The following is a 20,266-nucleotide window of genomic DNA, read 5'->3' as shown; positions in this document are numbered from 1 at the left end:
GTATAAATGCGTCTTTGGGACGCCACCAGAATGTTCGCTACATTAAAACGATGCTCTGGCCTTCTACGTCAGTTTCATAAACATAGACTGTTGTTGTTGGAGATTGCTTTTCATCTCTACCCTCTCTTAATGGAGGGTGCTTCCTGCAGGAAATTCCCGGGAGAAGTTGCTGTGGACTGAAATGCAGATCCACATTGCATCTTTTACGCTGCCTGACCTTGAATGGTAATAAAAATAGGAACAGTGAAGGTATGCTTCATTCATGTGGCAGTTCCAGAAGACATGCAATGATATTGATTAAGGCATTAACAGGATGCCCATTTTTAAGTCAGACATCAGTTCCGATGAGAGCAAATATGCCAATAAATGAATTCATCTCAAACGCTTGTCCCTTGTGTAAAGGTCTGGTATTAATTAGATGGCGATCATGCTGTGACATTGCAAACTGGCCTTTCAGAGCTGGTTACAGGACGTCCAATCAGAGCGCAGTCAGTGTGACTGCTGTTTATTTATACACAGCACTGAGTGCAGGCAGATCCAACTACAACTCAAACACTGAAACACTCCAGCACATTGTACAGCTCTAGAGGGTCCTAATCAACACCTCACTTGCATTGACACATAGCCGTATACAAGAAACTCTTTGGTGTGCAGTGTTTTTCAAGCAGGTTTTCTTTGCTCAGTCTGACATGTTTTTTGATTATTTTTTTTTTACTGCTAACTACACAACTCTCATAGCTTCATAATGACAATAAGTTTAGTTTCAATGTCTCTCAACATATAATCAATCAAGGTTATTGTAACTCATAAATAGTTTCAACTAAAGTAAAAGATACTAAGACAACTCAGTAGATCAGAGTGGCTACAGCATCCCCTTGCCTGTTTGATCTCCTTTGGCAGGCTTCTTATAAGATATTCAATAGTGTCGTTTTGAACTTGGGTTCGATCAAACCACAGGGGTTCGGCGGAGGTCATGACAAACACCTGAATCATATGATTTGTGATGATATTCCCTGATTGGCCATCATTGGCTACTTGGCGGATCAGTGTTGCAGGGAATTGGGTGCGTTAAGTAGTTGACTTGTGACTGTTTTGATGGTAAATCGTGTGATTTCTTTATTATTGTAATCCCTTAATTTAGTGCCGTAGCTACACATTTTTCATTGTGGTGCATGGCCAGGGTGAAACCATGACTCAAATAGGGGTGGCCTTAAGTTCATACCTGAAATGTATGAATTTGTGATTCTTAATAGGGGTGGGAATCTTTTAATGTATCACGATTCGTATTTTGGGTGTGCGATTTGATTCAGAATCGATTTTCGATTAAGAAAGATTTTTGCTTCACAATGATTTGATTGACAATGATTTTTGCTTCAATTGATAGATGTTCAAGGAATCGTAATGATCTACTCCAGTCTGACTCGCTAATGCTAATTAGTGCTCTACTCGCGGCACTTTTATCACTCAAAAGAACGGCTCCACGCTGCAAAAAAACCCAAAAACTTTTATTGGAATAACTTGATCGTGGCTTATTCCTTCTACTCTCTAATGTGGCTACAACTTAACAGTGCATCAGATCGCGTGGAACCACACTGCCTCTAAGTAGCCAAATCGGGTACAACATGAACAGCGCTTCCAATAAAGGCACACACAAACAAAGGGAAGACAGTATAAAATAATTTTAATAAAATCGATTTTGGGACATTTAAAATCGATTCTGAATCGTACTAAATGAGAATTGCGATTCTTATGAGAATCCATTTTTGGGCACACCCCTAATTCCTAACCATGCGACCGAACCGCTTGCCAGCCAACCTTGAGAAAAAGTCTTCAATGTCAGAGTTCAGCCAAAAAAAAAAGTTCTTCATTTATATTTTCGTGTGTTTTTTCCAGACTTGAACTGATAACCTTGAAAAACAGAAACATCTCACAAAATCTCACCATAAAAATACATTTATTACAGCATCTTGATTTAACATTGACTTGTCCATACATTAAAAAAACAAAACAAAAAAACAAAAAAAACATTTAGCAACCAAACAATATGCACATCTGAACAAATTCCAGAGAATTCAGGAGCTGCAACTGTCAGTCAATTTGTGTTCTTCGCAGAGTGCCCTGCTCATCAATTGTAACTATTTGAATTTCAAACCGACTTTGATATCTAAATTCACATTTCTCTGACCTCAACATTCTGCAGCGGCAGATTCTAAACAGCCCTGAACATGCTTGATTTACGATACACACACACACCAGTTCGAAGCATAGGTGCACCGCAATGAGCAGAACAAAGGCATTACTGTACTATTCAGGGAGAACTGGATGGATTTTTCAAGCAGGTATCAAAAATAAAGGCAGAGTATTATCTACTGTACAGATAAAGACTACAGTATACAGCAAAATAGGCGTTAAAAAAAAGCATGATAAAGCTGCCACATACTGAGGTCAACCTCACAAGAGAAAAATCCCACAAACACGAAATAACAGTTTTCCTAATGAATATTCCAGCTTCTAATTAAAGTGGCCAACATTGGAGCACAATAAGTGACAGTTGAAAATAATATAAAACAGTGCAATATGGCAAAGAAGCTGAAGGTTATGCTCAGCATTATGGGATGTGCAACATCTTGTAAAGACACAAACATTCAAAAAGAGCATGTATAACAGGTTCATAGACATTTAACATTCCTCATGGATCACAACCAGGACAATTATTGTTGACACATAATTCACACAACCTAGGACTTAATAAAATCTTCATTTTAATGACATGAAATGATTTGCAACACTCGAATGTAACAAGGAATTAAAAGCACGTTGTGCCTCTCGTGAAGACGAATACTACAGTAGTAGTTCACTGAAGAGGTCGGCACACAAAGTTGGTCAGTCACTCCTAAATCAACACTTAGAGACTTGTTTGTCCAATCTAACGCAAAAAAAAATAATTATATATATATATATATATATATATATATATATATATATATATATATATATATAAACAAGTAATTAGATATGGATATTTCATATATTTCAAAGGGATCATTTTTCCACGATAAATTAGTCATAAGTTTGTGGTTTTATTTAGCACGAAGACTGGAAGTAAAGAGAGAATTATATCGTATATTTTTTTTGAAGGAGTATTAGGCCAAAAAAAGTTTCAAGGATCAAGTGTAACATTTTCAGGAAAATGTTGTAATCTTACACGGTTGTAAGTGCGACCAACAACATAATCCAACACAAATCTTTCTCTCAAGATTAAGGGTGTCAAAATCAATTAATCAAATTACAGTAATTGACAACCAATACATCAAATTCCTTGAGCCATTGTTTAACTAAATCCTCAGATTTTACCCTCTCACCAGTAAATATTCTCCGATTATGTTTAATCAAAAGAAGACATTTGTAAACATCTGCTTTTCCTTTGGAAAACAATGACCAAGCCGCTAAGTGAAATCGGTTTGAAAAAGGTTGGCGAGTAAAACATCAATCTCTACCGTGCAATATTGCTTAAGTGATGTTTAGATGATTTTTTGAATTACTTAACATTACCACATAAACAAGAACAATTGGTTAAAGTAGTAGGGGAAAATGGTTTTGCTGTACACTTTAATACAAAATACAATTTATGTGATTAATCGATGGGATAATCGCTAGAACAATCTATTTCTAAAATATCGAGTAATACTATTAAATATTTGTTTGAAACAATTCTGAATGATGATCGATTCCCCCCACCCTCCTCCATATGTAACACACATGTAGTCAGACATTATGTAACAAATGGGCAATTAAACGTACCAGTCTTTTTCTGCTATATAAATTCAGTCTCATGACCATAGATCCATATCTAATTGAATTCACTTCAATCTCAAATGTTTCTATGTTTACAATTGAAGAAATGGTTTTCTGGCCAAACTTTGCTTCTTTTTTTTTTTTTTTTAATGCTACTCGATCCATTATTTTTTGTTAAAGCAGTCTCTGACAATGTAAAGTGTTATGGAGCACCCATGAGGGGAAAAAGATACTCAGTCAGATGAAAAGAGTTACTAGAGGTTATTGCACAGTATACTAAACCTACAGTGAGTTGGGTAGTATCGTTGCAACACAGAGGCAGATTTCCAGGTTACAAATACTTGCTATACTGTGAAGCAGCAACAGCTGATGATGTTGTATTATTGCTGATGAAGGCGGAGCTGAGAAGCGCACACCCAAATTGGACGGACAGGCTTTGCTACAACTATGATACAGTTCACTACAGTAATGCGTTTTCCATTCCACTTGCCATTGATTAGGCTTGGCTCATGCGAAGCGAAGACTGGAGACTTTGAAATCCAAAATGTCGTCTGTCCCTCACTCCGCTGCCATTTTCTCAATGTGGTCACTTAGCAACTTGTACTGTTCTGTAAAGATTTTAAATAGGTCACTTTGGCATTCTAGGGAGAACCCCCCGCCCCCCCTAAATAATGCTTTAAAGAAAATAGTTATACACTCTAAAAACAGTTGTGTCAAAAAGTAACCCAATAATGGATCAAAAAATGGACAACTCCACTTAGCAGAGGAGCTGACCCAACATTCTGGATTGTTTTATACAAAATTAAACAAAACCAAAAGTTGTGTAAGATCCTGAAGACCCAAGTTTCTGGGTTTTGTTGCAACCAACTTTCTGGGTTGCTTTATAGAAAATGTCCCCTTTTCTGACTCAAAGGTGCGTCAAACTGACTCAAGTAGACAATCTGACTATTTTTGACCCAATGTTGGGCCAAATTGACCCAAGTTGAGGACCTGACCCAACTTTATGGGTCGTTTTATACAAAATTACCGTTGGTTATTATTTGCTGCAAAAAACTAACAAAAAACAACAACAAAAATTGTGTGAGATCCTGTAATTGGGTCGATTTGAACCAACTTCTTCTTTTTTTTTCCTTTTTTTTTTTATAGAAAATTACCCCACTTCTCACCCAAAGGTGGGTCAAACTGACTCAAGTAGACAATCTGACCCAACTTTCTGGGTTGTTTAATACAATATGACCCCATGTTGGGCCAAATTGACCAAAGTCAAATTGGCCCAACATGGGGTCGGTTTGACCCAACTTTGTTTTTTGTTTTGTTTGTTTTAATAGAAAATTACCCCATTTTTGACCCAATGTTGGGCCAAATTGACCCAAGTAGAGGACCTGACCCAACTTTATGGTTCGTTTTATACAAAATTACCATTGATTATTATTTGCTGGGGGAAAAACAACAACAACAACAACAACAACAACAACAACAACAACAACAACAACAAAAGTTGTGTGAGATCCTGTACTTGGGTTGGTTTGACCCAACTTTGTTTTTTGTTTTGTTTGTTTGTTTTAATAGAAAATGACCCCATTTTTTACCCAATGTTGGGCCAAATTGACCCAAGTATATATATATATATATATATAAACAAGTAATTAGATATGGATATTTTAGAGGACCTGACCCAACTTTATGGGTTGTTTCATACAAAATTACCTTTTATTATTATTTGCTGCAAAAAAACAAAAAACTAAAACAAATTGTGTGAGGTTCTGTACTTGGGTCGATTTGACCCAACTTAAGTTTTTTCTAAATAGAAAATTACCCCATTTCTCACCCAAAGGTGGGTCAAATTGACCCAAGTAGAAAATCTGACCGAACTTTCTGGGTTGTTTTATACAATATGACCCGATTTTGGAGTCAATATTGGGCCAAATTGACCAGAGTAGAGGATCTGTCCATTTTTGACCCAACTGTTTTCAGAGTTTAAGATGTCTCAGGCGTGCAAAGTGTCAGTGCTACGCCAAATCTAATAAATACAATGATTTTGAACGTATTACCTTTATTCAGGTTTCCAATGACAGCCTGCTTTTTCAGAAAATCGTTGCACAGTTTTTTACTGAGGCCAAATGCCAGCATATTGTGAGTAAATGTCCTGAAAAACATGCACACAAAAACAAACATCATAGCATAAATGATCATTTTAGATGACAAAACTATTTTGCTTTTGGATGTACTGTAACTGTTTTTTAATGTTTGCTCTACTGTTGTTTTTCTCCTGTCCAACGTTTGCTCGAGTTCATTGAAAAGAAGGGCTTGCCCTCAATTATCTGTGAAGATGTAATTAAGATTTGATTGAATTCTTGAATCCGTTTGTTCATTTGGGTGCTGATGCAAGGAGTAATGAATGGGAATTAGTTTAGTGAGCTGCGTGATAATACAAGTACGTAATCAAACGGCACAAGGAGGTGCGTTGATGGTTGAAAGTGGCATGGATTTTTTTTTTCTGTTTGGGCCATGCGAACGGGATTAACAAGGCTCTGTCACAGTACCAAAAAGGTGCAATTTCCACATTTGCCTTGCTGGATGACAAAGACTACACAGAAGGTAGCTTCTTACCCCAGCTGGCCAAAGGCAATGTTCTCATCCATTTTGGAGGAGTCGTCTCTTTCCTCTTGGGTCATGTGACACCACTTTTCCCTGTTGACAGAAAAAGTTTGCTTTGAATTCTCCAAAAAAATAAAAAATAAAAAAGGACAGGCCAAGAATAGATGTCAAACAATATCTTTCAAAATTACTGTTTTTTTTGTATACAATACACAGCAAATTATTGGTTGCAAAGAAATTAAACATAAGATTAGTGAGGAATGAATAAATTGTTTTAAGCGGAAGTCAACCCCCCCCCCCTTTTTTTTTTTAATATGTTCTGTGCAGCCCCACTACTCTAAATACAGTATTCTGTTTAATAATATTGCAGCAAAATCCAGCCATTTTTATCCATCTCAGGGGGCGGCCATTTTGTCACTTGCTGTCTTGATGCAACATTGACTTTCGTTTATAAATACAATTTTCCTTTCTGTGAGTCTTCCAGTCTCTTTATCTTTTGCAATGCTGGTTTGATCAAGTTAAAATGTGAACATCGTGTAAAGAGGACTGTTTAAAGAGTAATTATAAGTGAAACGGGAAATATATTGGTCATTCATGGATCAAACACCATGTAAGAAAACTCGTAAGTAGTGTTCACCATGTCCTTGCAATAGACACCACAGGTGGAGAAATGGAGTATGAAAGTCCACTTCAACATTTCCGAACATTAATTAAACACATATAACAAGACACATTACAACATTTCTGGTGTTGTGCTGTGTTTTTGTGAATGTAAAATGGCAAATTAGCAGCAGACTGTGCTCCTTGCTAAACAAAAAGAAAAAAAGAAAAAGCATTGAGCTGTGAAGCAGAAATGAAAAGCAAGCAGTGGATCTGTTCTGTTGGTTCAAGAAAATGTATTGGGCAGCCTATTCATGTTGTCATTTGCGAGTAAGCTTCATTCAATAAATGTGCAGGAAGCAAGATATTATTTCAGCAGAATCATGACATGCTTCATAAATCACACAGATTATCAGACAAAGCACAATGACATGCCAACAGACACCAAATAAAGACAGATGAACAAAGTATGATGAGGACATTAGAGGCTGAGGCAAAAATTGAAACAAAAATAAAATTTGACAGCGACAAAAGGCAAAATGAAATTAAAATGTAGGTTAAGTATGCCTTACAACAAGAAGTCGAAGACATGGCAACTTGGTTTCCACAAGGATTAACAAATTGCATTAATCCACCAGGATTGTACCTTTGGCTACAATTCGACGCAGGATTCTGGTTTTAAGGTAAGCCATTTTAAGATAAAAAAAAAAACTTTCACATAGTTATTAAAAAACGTATTCACTCCCAGCCATTTTCATTGAAGCAATCCCTAATCCCCAGTTTTACTGGATTTTGGCTGATTTTGCAAGGCCCACAGTGTGTTCTATTTCTACAAAATCATGGAACCTATCAAAAGAAAGATTAGAGTCTCTTCTTTCATCAGGAAAAAAAAGTATATTTCTATCTGCTTCCGTTTTGCAGCAATTAGAATTACAATATAGCCAAGTTTCATCACCATTCACAAATCTGTTTAGAACTGTGGATAAATCAACTTTTTTCCAACATGGCCCTGGTTGATCTCTTTTGCTCTGCTGCCACCTGCTGGCCGTTTTTGTAATAACTACCATTCCTCCAACCGTTCTCTGCAGTTCAGAGGCTGCATCAAAGCCTTCTGCATGCTTGAGCATAAAAAAACATACAAATATGTCTTTGGGACACTTAAAACATTTAAAGTTCTGCTATCCTTTTGTGCTGTCGGAGGCAGAGCAAGCGCCGCCTTTTTTTGATGGTCCAACTTGGGTAGCCTCAAGTCCAGACCTCAAAAGCAAAGAACTAAAAACCAAAAACAGCGCTTAACATAACCAAAAATGGTTGCATTACAAAGAGCCTATTGAATCACATGAAGCCATGCGCATACAAACAGGACAACCACTAGCATCAGATTTTGCGGATACATTTCAAAAAGTCTTGCTCTTCTTTTTTTGGATTTGCCTTTTTGAGAGCAGCAGACAAAGGTAAGACAGACCTCTTATCTTTCCCTCCATCTTGCATTCCCCTGCTCGGCAGCAAGGCACAAGAAGACACGGACGGGTTAAGTCCACATGCAGAAAGAGAGCGTGTAGAAGAAAGTGGAGCAAACTTTGCCCAGACACACAGGAAAGAACATTTTCTACTATTTTAAAAACCAATTCAACATAAAACAATCTAGGAAAACACAGTAAACAATAAAATGAATTTCTCAATTAGTCCCGTATGATGTTTATGACTCACCTTGTTGTTGGTGACCTCTTTTTACGCTCACAATGAACTGCATCAAAGAATGCAGCGTTCCAAAATCGTAATGTGTGCCTGTCAGGGAGCAAATAAAAAAAGATGGAGAATATTTTTTTGCTACTCCTAGAGAAATACTTAACTTAAATACTTAAAAGCAATGCTCCATAATTGAAAGAGAACACGCCCGACTTGAACTGCCCAGAAGTGTGTATTAAGTAGAATTTCATATACCCGCATTTTACTTTCTATTTCTGGCAACTTTCACTTTAAACTACTACATTTTCAGAATAAAATGTTTTTTTTTCCACTTTTCTGTTACTCAAAAATAAAATCTGAAGAAATTGTTCATTAATAGGGGTGTGAATTGCCTAGTACCTGGCGATTCGATCCATATCACGATTCATAGGTCACGATTCGATTCGATTAATCCTGATATGATATAAATTGATTATTGCGATTTTTTTTTACTCAAATTTAGAAAATACTAATCAGTAAACTTGTACATGTACACTGTAAGATTTGTATGAAAATGTATTTATTTATCCGAAAATTCAGGTTTATAACTGAGCCACTGCATTTAACAAACAGGTTGCAGTCTGTTTCACGTCTGAACAGCATTGAAATAAAATATTAAGGCTTAATGTTCCATTAATATAACATTCTTCCATGCTTAATGTGTGAATCCTAACCCTAAGTAAGACGTTTTGTTGAATATTCCCATAAAAAATTGGTGTTTAAAAATCGATTCAGCCACATATCGAATCGATTCGAGAATTGCGCGCTGTAATATTGCGATATATTGCCAAATCGATTTTTTCTAACACCCCTATTCATTAATGTATTGACTGAATCTTAACAGAAGCCTGTCCAGAGCGAGGCACACAATTTTCTTCCTATCCGCATGGAACCCTCCCAGATTACTGACACAATACAAATTGATGAATTTGCACCTGCTGCTCACACAAGATATAACGCAACAAATAACGACCAAGGTGCCAACAGGTTGTGAACTCCTTCGTGGTAATAACGAGGATAATGTTACACCTGTGGGACTATAGGTGGGTTTCATGTGATGTCACGACAAGCGGCCCAACCCCAGATGGGGGGCAGGAAGTAATTTGCCCATAGGAAAAAGCTGAGAAAAAAGTTTTGTGCTTTTTATGGCTGTACCGACCGGGCTAATTGAGAAAAAAAAAAAGAAGCTACTTTTGCGTCCCGAATGTAGTAACCCATAAAGGCGAACATTTTTTATTTTATTTATTACCGAAAGAAGACGGCAGACCTGGATTAAAAACCTTCGTTTGAAATCCAGAGGAGCGGAGTTGGACAACGGTCGTATATGCAGTGATCACTATGTGAAAGGTAAAGCTACAGTAATGAAACTACTTACATAGCTAAATAAAACTCTCAACAGGCCGGTGTGATATTACTGGTAACATAGCTAGCCGTGATATTACTATGTGGAGTTTGTTCTACAGTTTATGCTAGGTGGCTGTGTCTTTGTTTTTAGCAATGCTAGCTAAATTAGCCATCACGACGAATGGTTCTTAAATTGAGGTCCTTCTTCCACTCTTCCAGGAAGGCCACAACATACTGTCTTTTCAAGGGTGTTGGAGAAGAGGGGCCGTCGAGAAGTCTAGTCTCAGATTCAGGAGGAGCAATGTTGGAAGCAAGTGTGTTCTGAACATAATACAGTATACTGTAAAATAGATACTGAAGGTAAAGTTCAATTTATTTTCTTTAAAAAAAAAGAAAATCGATACCTATCTATATCTATATGTGCAAATGGACAAGACAACACATACCAGATGGGTTGCTGCTTCAGATGGGTGTACAAGTAAACCTTCTTTACCTCTGGAGCCTCTGACACTAGGGCGAAAATATTATGTTGAATGTTGTCAAGCGTCCTCAAAAAAAATTAAACATGAATGAAGTCATGCAAATGCAATAGGAAAATTCCATTGAACAAACAAAACACAATCTAAATGCAATACCCTTTACCTGATTTGGGTTTTGTCTCATCTGGATTTTCACCACCCCTGTAGTGAATGCAAGGAGAATGGGTGCATCAAATCGTAAACATGAAGTCTTTGAGAATAGCCAAACCAAGACGTTATGTTTGCTTACTCTGTCTTTTGAGTTGTTGAGCTTCTCAGTTTGCTTTCCAGGCCACCAAAAAAGCCTTTGACGTCAGTTTTCGAGGAGTTCTTCAGCAGGCGCTCGGCAGCGTCCTTCTTATCAGAGAGCCAGGAGTTGGCCTTGTTTAAATATGAGTCCAGTCCAGCTGGAGGATCACCTCGATCAAGGAGCTCTGCAGGAGATGGCTGGGACTTCCCTTTACAGGGAAATAATTCAATAGAAAGGCAATTCGGGGTCACTTAACCCTGATTTATACATTACAAATAATTTAATAACATTGCACTCTATGCAATGTTATTTTTCTAAATATTAGTAGAAGTCTCTGGTCGTTCAACTATGTTGCTTGCAAATATTTACATTTTTGTGTGAGGGGGAAAATTAATTTACCAATATAGTAGTACGTAAAGCACATAGTCATGAGGTTTTTGGCTGGGCTGTAGTCATCCATTTGGTAACATCTGCAAAAAAATTATATATTTTTTCGTTTTTATGCTTACACTTCATTCAAACAGCAGTAATCATGCATTTCATTCTTTTATCTATTGTGTAGTACTAAAAATAGTACTAATAGCCATACTTTTTCTAACTTACTCAAATAGCACGACTGCAAATGACTGCACAAGTCGATAGAAGGTAGCTTCACTCACACATTTGGAGTTGCAACGCTGAGTGGGGGAGAGAAAATTAAAAATCAAAAATATTTTCTGAATCTCCTATACAGTATTCAGCTATAATGATTTTCAATAGAGAGGGAGGATTTGTCAGTCAAGAACACACAATAAACAATTACACTGAGGAAAAAAAAAAGTCACACATCTGTGATTTGGAATCTGGTAAATATAGACTAAAACCAGGGGTAGGCAAGTTCGGTCCTAAAGAGCCGCAGTCCTGCATGTTTTTGATGTCTCCCTCCTCGAACACAGCTGAGAGGCTCCTGCTGAACCTAATTATGAGCTGATGATTTGAAACACCTGGGTTGAAGGCAGGAGACACCGAAAACATGCAGGACTGCGGCTCTCTAGGACCGAACTTGCCTATCCCGGGACGGGTCAAACTAGATTGCTTTAGACTGATAATTTCTTCCTGTTTACCTGTGCACTGACATATTTAGCAAACCATTCCCTGCCTTTGCCATTCTCGCCAGTGCACAGCTCTCCAAAACGAGCTTTCTCTTCTTGGTCCAAGGCCTGCCTGAGAAAAGAATCAAAGAAAGACAAAATTGAAAACACAAGCCGGCAGTTTAGTTACATGCCTGCAATGGATGATAAATGCCATACAAAATTATTATGACAAAAATATCAAAAAACTATTATAAAAGAGATTTAGGAATCCACAAAAATGTACAAATTAATGAGCCTCAAACTTAAGATGTGTAATACACAAAGTTACAGCGCCATCTGCTGGATGTAGAAGCCACTCCCCCACTGTCACTATAAACAAAAATAACTTGCTCTATGCAGCTTCAGTCAGAACAGCAAAACAATTCAATGTCTTAACCTTGCCCGATTAAGGCGTGGCAGAGGTAATAACATGCACCTCACCTTCCATGAAACACTTTCTCCACATACGCCTTCATGAACTCCCTTCTCTCTAAGGCCTCAGCATCAGTTTCCTCACTACTGAGAACAGAAGAAGATGAAGACCGTCTCAGTTCCCACATAGTCGAGGGCGGACCCATGTCATTCTCACTGTCTGCCGACTCTGTTGCGTCACTTTCATTTTCTTCTTCATCTTTGTGACGGTGATGTGAACTGGACTTGGTGGGTGCGATTGACTCGGGCAGTGAGGGCTGCTGAGGGAATTTGGAGGACGGGTGCTTTGGGGACAGAAAGCCTGCATGGCCCTGTTTGTTGTCGCTCACCACAGTAAGAGTCGTAGCCTCCGATGGGAGATCAAAGTCTATGAGGTTGTCCATTGCAATGGATTCTATGGTGGTTCTTGCCTCGTAGGCTTCAGATTGAGCTGCTAAGTGCTCTGCAGGAACACAACTGTTGCTGAAAGTGAGGCTGCATGAGGTTTCATTTGCCTTGATTGTGTTGATGTGTAAGTTATGTTACGGACATCACAAACACTCTCCATCTGTGAACATAAGAAAACATTACGACTGTATTACAAGAGTGCTTTGCTTTGAACTCAATGCTACTTTCGGAGTGCTAATGTTGATCAGATTTAAAGTCATACTCACTGCTAGTAAAACAAGGATTTGGATTAGTCGTTACAGGCTATTCCCGAGCCTTTTATTAGCCCGGCGGCCCACCAGGCTTTCCTTGCCCCCCACCCCAAAGTCTTTGTTTTTGTTCAGCTCTTCCTCTAATGATATTTAATAGTAACGGTGTTATCGCGTTTGCAGTGCATATTTAGGCCACAAAAACAGTACAAAACAGTAATTTTGTACTTGGGTAATTTTTAAGGTCATGAAAAAAAAGTACTTCAATTTAACGGGCAATCAGCACTAATGAATGACCCCTCCCCCTATAAGTCTGTTAAATCAAGGTTCTAAAGTACCATTAAATATTAAAGGATTACATCACAGTATTTTAAGTCCTTCCACAGTCAACTATTGATATAAAATGATTCAATCTTATCTTTGACACCATGGCGATGTAATTTTTTGATGAAATATTAGGTTTTTGCTGGTAATTTTTCTAGCACGGAAGTAAAACGCCAGGTTCAGTAAAACCCCGCCTCTAATAACATCAAACAGTGACAACAGCTTGTTTTCTCAGGTTGGGAGGGGCTGCTGCTTGGAGAGCAGAATGACCTAAAATTTCTCAGAGAGGGCGAATGGAGGAAAACACCTCGGTGACATTTTTGGTGAGGAATTTGCATTTTGCTAGAGCTGTCAAACGATTATATATTTTTTTAAATACAATTTATCACATCTTAGAATTTTGATTAATCACGATTAATCGCTTGATTAAAAAGGATTTTTTATCAAAAAATTTTGCCTGCCAAATTTGAAGAGCACCTGTTATGTGTTAATTATTTCGACATTTAATGTTATGAGGACAACTTGAACAAATTTTAGCCACTGCACACGCTCATCCTTGTCTTATTCTAATCAGTTAATTACTTGCATAATTTAAAATGGAAAAAAATTATCCCAATAATTTGACATGAACAAATTTTCTGAATGACATACACAAACATTTATTAAAAGCTTTACTTTAATGCATGTAGTTATGTTTATTGCTCAAACACAACCTGTGCTACTTTAACGTAGCCATCCGCAGTCAAGCTAAAAAAATCATTTGTGGTCAAAATTATTAGTGTGATTAATCTAAGTTAATACATGATTAATGCGATAATTTTTTTGTGATTAATTAATTAGTTAATGCCTTAACTTTGACAGCCGTAATTTTAACATGGGTAAAAGCTCCAAAAAGTAACAATTTTTCACGTTGCTGTCCCTTTAATTGACTGAGAGCAGAAGAACTGTCCTTTTCCTGCAGTCACATTGTCTGTAATGTGTTTTAAGTCAACTAGGACATTAAATCTGATGACTTGCATTTCCCCAGTAATGCACAGAAAGGGAATCAAATTACTGGCCGAAGTATGTCTGCCTCTGCTATCAGAGGTGCCCAAGGCTCGAAATAACATTTTCCTTTGAGGAGCAGTTTTGCTAATCAGTTACTTCCACTTATTTCGAGCCTTGTACTTGTTAATTTATTTTATGGTTGTTCTTTCACATTATATTTAAAGTTGAGTTTTGGTAATTGAATAAATAATAAGCTTTGGAAACAATGAATAATCATATTTATTAATCATGATTTTAATAATATTAAAATGAGTAAGTATCAATATCGGGTCGATACTGGCACTATAATATCGATCTAGTAGTTTAGTTTCAGTTGATCTCTTTTATGCACTGCTGCGGTTTAGCCAAACAGGCATGTCACAGAAGCCACAGGCAGACTTGCTCCCGCTCTCCCTCCTCCCCTTCCGTGTTTCGATCGTGTGCAGTCACATGATTTAGAATCTCATCTTTGTAGTAGTTTGCATGAACAAATACAGTATTGCACTTGAAATATATTTTTGGGGGTAAGTTGTTTTATATTTGTTGTTGCATGATTATCTTTCACATCTTGTTAGAAGTGATGAAGTCAGAATTTTTAGTAGTTTTTGAACAGTCTATGATAAAGTATTTGTTTAAATGTATTTTCCTATGTGCACTTTGTTTAAGAAACTAATAAAAATATTTTGTTATGGTTGTAATGTTTCTGGGGGGGGGAACATTGATAAAGTATTTTCTATTTAACAATAAACTTTGTACTTATTTTGTCCTTTGTTTAAAAAGGAAACAACACAAAAACACTTAAAGGTTGAAAATTGATTGTGAATAAGCAATTCCATGATACAGTTACCTTAATTTAAAAAAATAAATGATATAGCATAATTTTCAAAGTGTATCAATTATGGGTTTTGGTATTGGATGAATACCCACATTTTCAGTATCGCAAACCACTTAATATTAATAAAAAACAATCGCAATTATCATCCCCCCCCCAGTAAACGACCAACACTATTGTGCATTGCACTACATTACAATGTACACAACAATAGTGTACATTCCTTAAAAATTGGTTGTACTCCCAGATATTTGAATGGTATTTTCTCCACTGGATACCTGTCTTTTATTGTACAGTATTTTTACGTATTTTATCCATTGTATTGTGTTTTCAGTTTTATGAATAAATGGAGACAAGATAAGAGTAAATTTTAAATAATTGTAAGGAAGAATACTACATGGGAATATATATCATTATTGGAATATAAAATTAAATTGCAATTTTAAATTATGGGTTTTGATGTTTCTGTCAACTAACATCAATCTACTGATATGACTTATAGGCTGTGGTAAACATACTATCTCATATCAATTCAACCTGTAGGAATATGAACAACCTATGCATCCCTGTGAGCTGACACTGAACAGGATACGGGGTATAGAAAAGATGCATGCAATGGCACATCTGAGCAATGCTAGAAAAATTCCCAGCCGAGAACTCTCCGGCATCTCTGGACTTTTCTGACGGATGAAATAAATACCCAACTTGGGATTTGACTCCTTGGACAATCATTGGACCGTTGTGTGTAGGTTGAGAAGTTTATTACTTCAGTATATACTTGGGATGACTCACTTATTCAATATCTATTTTTCCTCTTTTGCATTTGTCTACCCCGAGGTGTACAAATAATTTTCAACAATTTCTCGTGCCCTTTGGCCTCCTTCACTGAAAGGTCAAGAGAAAACACTCACATTCTTGTCCTTAAATAGCTTTCAGGTTGAAATGGATACCATTATTTTTTATAAGTCCTACAAGTTGATGATTTATATAGTTCTATTAAAAAATCAAATCAAAACACCCCACACATGACTGATCAAATATACAGCAGCTTTCCTCATCTCTCAAACAAGCACGGCAATCAGGCTGTGTGACAACTTAACAGCATCACATGCTAAAATAAACGAGTGGCAAGCAGAAGTGGCTGACAGAAGATACGGAAGGTGAAGATGAGGTTGGCCAACGAGCACCACCACAGAGCAATAAAGAGAGGATAATATTTTACTTGATGTGCCATTTCATGTAGCAACCGCGTCTGGTTTATTTACGACATACTCTTAATATAATGGTTGTAACGTTGTGTCGACCTACACTGCATCATGCTTCTTTTTCATTTACGGTACCTGTATGGGAAAGGGAAATATGGTAGACTGATATATTCGAACCAGTCAAGCTTTAATTAAACAAATCCAAACAATCATATTGTTAACCCAATACCTCTTTGCCAGAACATTATTATCTTTGTAAAGGTAGGTATTTTGATACAATTCTGATAATTAATTGATTTACCATAGTAGATTCTACAGGTGTACCTAATGTTGTGGCTTGCAAGCTTAATGTTACAAAACAACAAAGTCAATTGATTTTATTTAGCTTCTCACCGGAGCCACAAATGATTAAAAAGACCACTAACAGGTCAAAAAGGACACAGATATGCGATTGTGTAGTATGTTCACTTCTAATATCACGCCAGGCTTGGGGAGTAAAAAAAATCCATGTACAAGCATTAACCTATTCAGGATGCAAAAAACCCCCCCACGTAATTAGATTACAGGTACATTTATTAAGAATGAGGATTATTGTTAAGGATTAAATTTTAATGGACAGAGATGAGAGCTTGTGGTCAAACTCATTGGCTAAACAAGCTTTCCCAAAGTCAAGTGGAATATATCTGGTCACAGTATAGCTTGATGGACCACCGTTGGTTTTCCCATGTAAGGTTTTTTTTTTTTTTTTTTACTAGTAAGTAAATGAGAGAGGGAGCTGGTCATTGTGCGGTCAGTTTAAAATGAACTTGAAGAGAACACATTTGGACTGTTTTGTATCGTACTCAGTGGAGAAATTATTCATTTATTTTAAATGACATTCACAAAGAAACGTGTGAGCTGTCAAAACTTAACTCTGTAGCAAAATGCACAAATGGTTAGCTTGTCTATCTCACAGTTCTTCTGCTTTGGATTTGTCTTTTTCAATATATTTGGTATGGGAGTAATCAAAAATAAATTAGAAGTAATAACGATACATTTCTTTAATATTATGGTAGCTACTAGAATTATATTATTAACTACATTTTTTTAACAGCTAACTGTATCGGAATACTTTTTTTTTTAAAGTAACCGTCCCAACCCTGCCTATCAGTCACAACAATATGACATAACATAACTAATTTTCCGTGTCTGCAGACTGCAGTAGAGACAGTCTAAAAAAAGTCTAAAAGACAGGCTGTCATTAACCACATACACACAAAGGACACTGTCGCTCCAACCAGCAGTTACCATTTCTGCAAATTATCTTCTGTGCACACTTGATAATGTGAAAATGTGTCCTTTCTCTGGGGGGGGGGGGGGGGGGGGTCAAAAATACTGGGCCGGCCAAAGCAATAGTATGGCCATATAAATTAATTAATATGTATTTATTTGTTAGTGTCATTGTTGCTCAATTCAGAAAAGACCACCAGGCCATCACAATGGTGACAGACTTATCAGACAGAAATAAATGATGGGTCTATGTTTTTATTCCAAATCTGTTAGTACGACAGTATTTGGATGCGTATTAAGATATCAAGCACGAGCAGCTTACAAATACATTAAATACAAAATACATTATTTTACCAGAGTACTTTATGAGTCGCCTTTAGTGGGCAAGGTTAAAGAAAGAAAATGCATCATTCTTGATCATCACGACAGACCTGTAATTCGAACCTAAGAGCTCAAGCTGAACGCAGAGCTGCTGATAAAGGAAGCAGTACTAAATAAACACAGCAAAAGGCTGCCTAGCGTTTCCTGGAAGGTTGCACGCTGCAGTGTGATAAGAGTTACTGCGTAGCCATTTTTCTACGGAATACGGCGATAACTTGGTTTCGTAAAGAGGCCAAACACTGGCTAAACAATTGTGGTAAAACATCTATAACGGTTAACAAAAAACAAACAAACAAAAAAGCCCTGACAGTGGCGGACGAAACGCAGAGCTCTGACAACGTTCAAATAAGCAGATACTCGTTTAAAACACGCGTTCAAACATTAAACACTGACAAAGCTTGAGACATGCAGTAAATATACATATCCGATACGAAACAGAAAGTTGAAGCGTACGTACAAGAAAGGATATTCGCTGTCAGGAAAAGGGGGCTGGCTCCTCTCTTCTGTCCAATGTTTTCTTGTGTGCTGCTGGTGGCTCTTTTCTTGTGTGCAGGTGAGCATGCGCAAGAATGGAATGACGCGAGGAGAACCCACATGACGTTTCCAGCAATGCAGCCAATCACAGGCGCCGTATGATATCAAGGCTGAAACTCCCGAAGGTGAACTCCAGCTCTTGTGTTGAAAACTTGCGCAACACCTTTTTTTTTTGATTAATTAATTAATTTATTTTACTAATAATGTCATCAGACAAGGAAGAAAAAAAAGATTTTTTTTTGAAGAAAACAGTCGGCGGAAATCTCCCAAAACTTTCATTCTTGTAAAGGTCCAGGTCAGAGATCTGGGTTCTTATGCTGAAATACGCCCTTGAATGAAATTTATACTCAAATTCATTTGAGGTACCTCACTCTCTCGGGCTCTTTTTAAAGGGATCGTGTGTAGAATTTTTGGTGTTTCAATATTCATCCATACATTTTCTTAACCGCTTAGTCCTCACAAGGGTCGCGGCGGTTGCTGGAGCCTATCCGAGCTGGCTTCGGGTAGTAGGCGGGGTACACCCATAAGTGGTTGCCAGCCAATCACAGGGCACACAGAGACGAACAACCATCCACACTCACAATCACACCTATGGACAATTTGGAGTGTTAACCTGTCCTGCATGTCTTTGGAATGTGGGAGGAAACCGGAGTACCCGGAGAAAACCCACGCAAGCACGAGGAGAACATGCAAACTCCACCCAGGAAGGCCGAACCCCGGACTCGATCTCACGTCCTCTGCACTGGGAGGCGGACGTGCTTACCAGTAACCCAACGTGAAAAAAAAATATATATATATATATATTTTAAACTTATCAATTTCAACAAATTCTTTCACATCAAGCGTATGTGTGTATATGTGTATATGTATATATATATATATATATATATATATATATATATATATATATATATACATACATACATATATATATACATATATATATACATATATATATATATGTGTGATATATATATACGTGTATATATATATACACATACACACACATATATACATACACATATATATATATATACATACACATATACATATACATATATATACACATATATATACATATAAATATATATACACATATATATATATACATATATACACATACACATACATATACATACACACATACATATACATATATATATACACATACATATATATACATATACATGTATATACACATACATATATACACATATACATATACACACGTATACATATTACACATATACATATATATATATATACATAAACACATATATACACATACACACATATACATATATATACATACACATACATACACATATATATACATATACACATATATATATCACTTCAAACTTCTTCTTTTTTAAACAATGACTGCCAATATAAGTTGTTGATCTTCTTTTGTTTTTCTCAGTCATATTATTATCATTTGATTACATATATATGCCCTTTAGAGTAAAAACAACAATTTCTATTTTGACACTTCGCAGAGAAGAGTGTTCTTAAATTGGAATGATTATAAAAATCAAAAACCTCCAAGTATTTATAATGAGGCTTCGAAATCATGAAAAATCAAACCATTGTCTCTGTTCTAAATCGCTATGCAGCCGCGCTCCCCTGAAAAATGGATGCATGCTTTGACTGGAAATGTTCTTATGACTACATATAATTGTG

At 36.8% G+C, this 20,266-nt stretch overlaps 1 protein-coding gene across 2 annotated transcripts; it reads right to left on the bottom strand.

Moving 5' to 3' along the window:
- Positions 1 to 1,937: 1,937 nt before the first annotated feature.
- Positions 1,938 to 18,613, bottom strand: kiaa0513 (KIAA0513 ortholog). Of its 2 annotated transcripts, XM_086074239.1 has the most exons (13): positions 18,507 to 18,613; positions 12,387 to 12,924; positions 11,937 to 12,036; positions 11,437 to 11,510; positions 11,233 to 11,303; positions 10,834 to 11,041; positions 10,708 to 10,745; positions 10,512 to 10,575; positions 8,704 to 8,781; positions 8,459 to 8,488; positions 6,406 to 6,486; positions 5,847 to 5,941; positions 1,938 to 4,403 (listed from the first exon to the last, which is right to left on the bottom strand). In XM_086074239.1, exons 2-13 carry the CDS (start codon positions 12,758 to 12,760, stop codon positions 4,354 to 4,356), a joined length of 1,263 nt encoding a protein of 420 aa, XP_085930365.1. In that variant the 5' UTR covers positions 12,761 to 12,924; positions 18,507 to 18,613; the 3' UTR covers positions 1,938 to 4,353. The 2 variants fall into 2 exon arrangements, with proteins under 2 accessions (XP_085930365.1, XP_085930366.1); XM_086074240.1 differs by lacking the exon at positions 8,459 to 8,488.
- Positions 18,614 to 20,266: the final 1,653 nt, after the last annotated feature.

Source organism: Leptonotus elevatus, chromosome 4 (genome assembly GCF_054856555.1).
Source record: "Leptonotus elevatus isolate MCC_2025b chromosome 4, RoL_Lele_1.0, whole genome shotgun sequence".
Taxonomy (NCBI): domain Eukaryota; kingdom Metazoa; phylum Chordata; class Actinopteri; order Syngnathiformes; family Syngnathidae; genus Leptonotus; species Leptonotus elevatus.
Note: the sequence above shows the minus strand (reverse complement) of the source record. Positions and strands in the feature narration are given on the sequence as shown.

Bases quoted from the DNA above. Each gene is read 5' to 3' on its own strand.
- kiaa0513 (XM_086074239.1), bottom strand. From the start codon at position 12,760: ATGGACAACCTCATAGACTTTGATCTCCCATCGGAGGCTACGACTCTT. The intron at 10,746-10,833 runs GTAAGCAAACAT...CATTCACTACAG, and splicing joins TCAACAACTCAAAAGACAGA to GGGTGGTGAAAATCCAGATG. The intron at 10,576-10,707 runs GTAAAGGGTATT...TTTTCGCCCTAG, and splicing joins TGAGACAAAACCCAAATCAG to TGTCAGAGGCTCCAGAGGTA.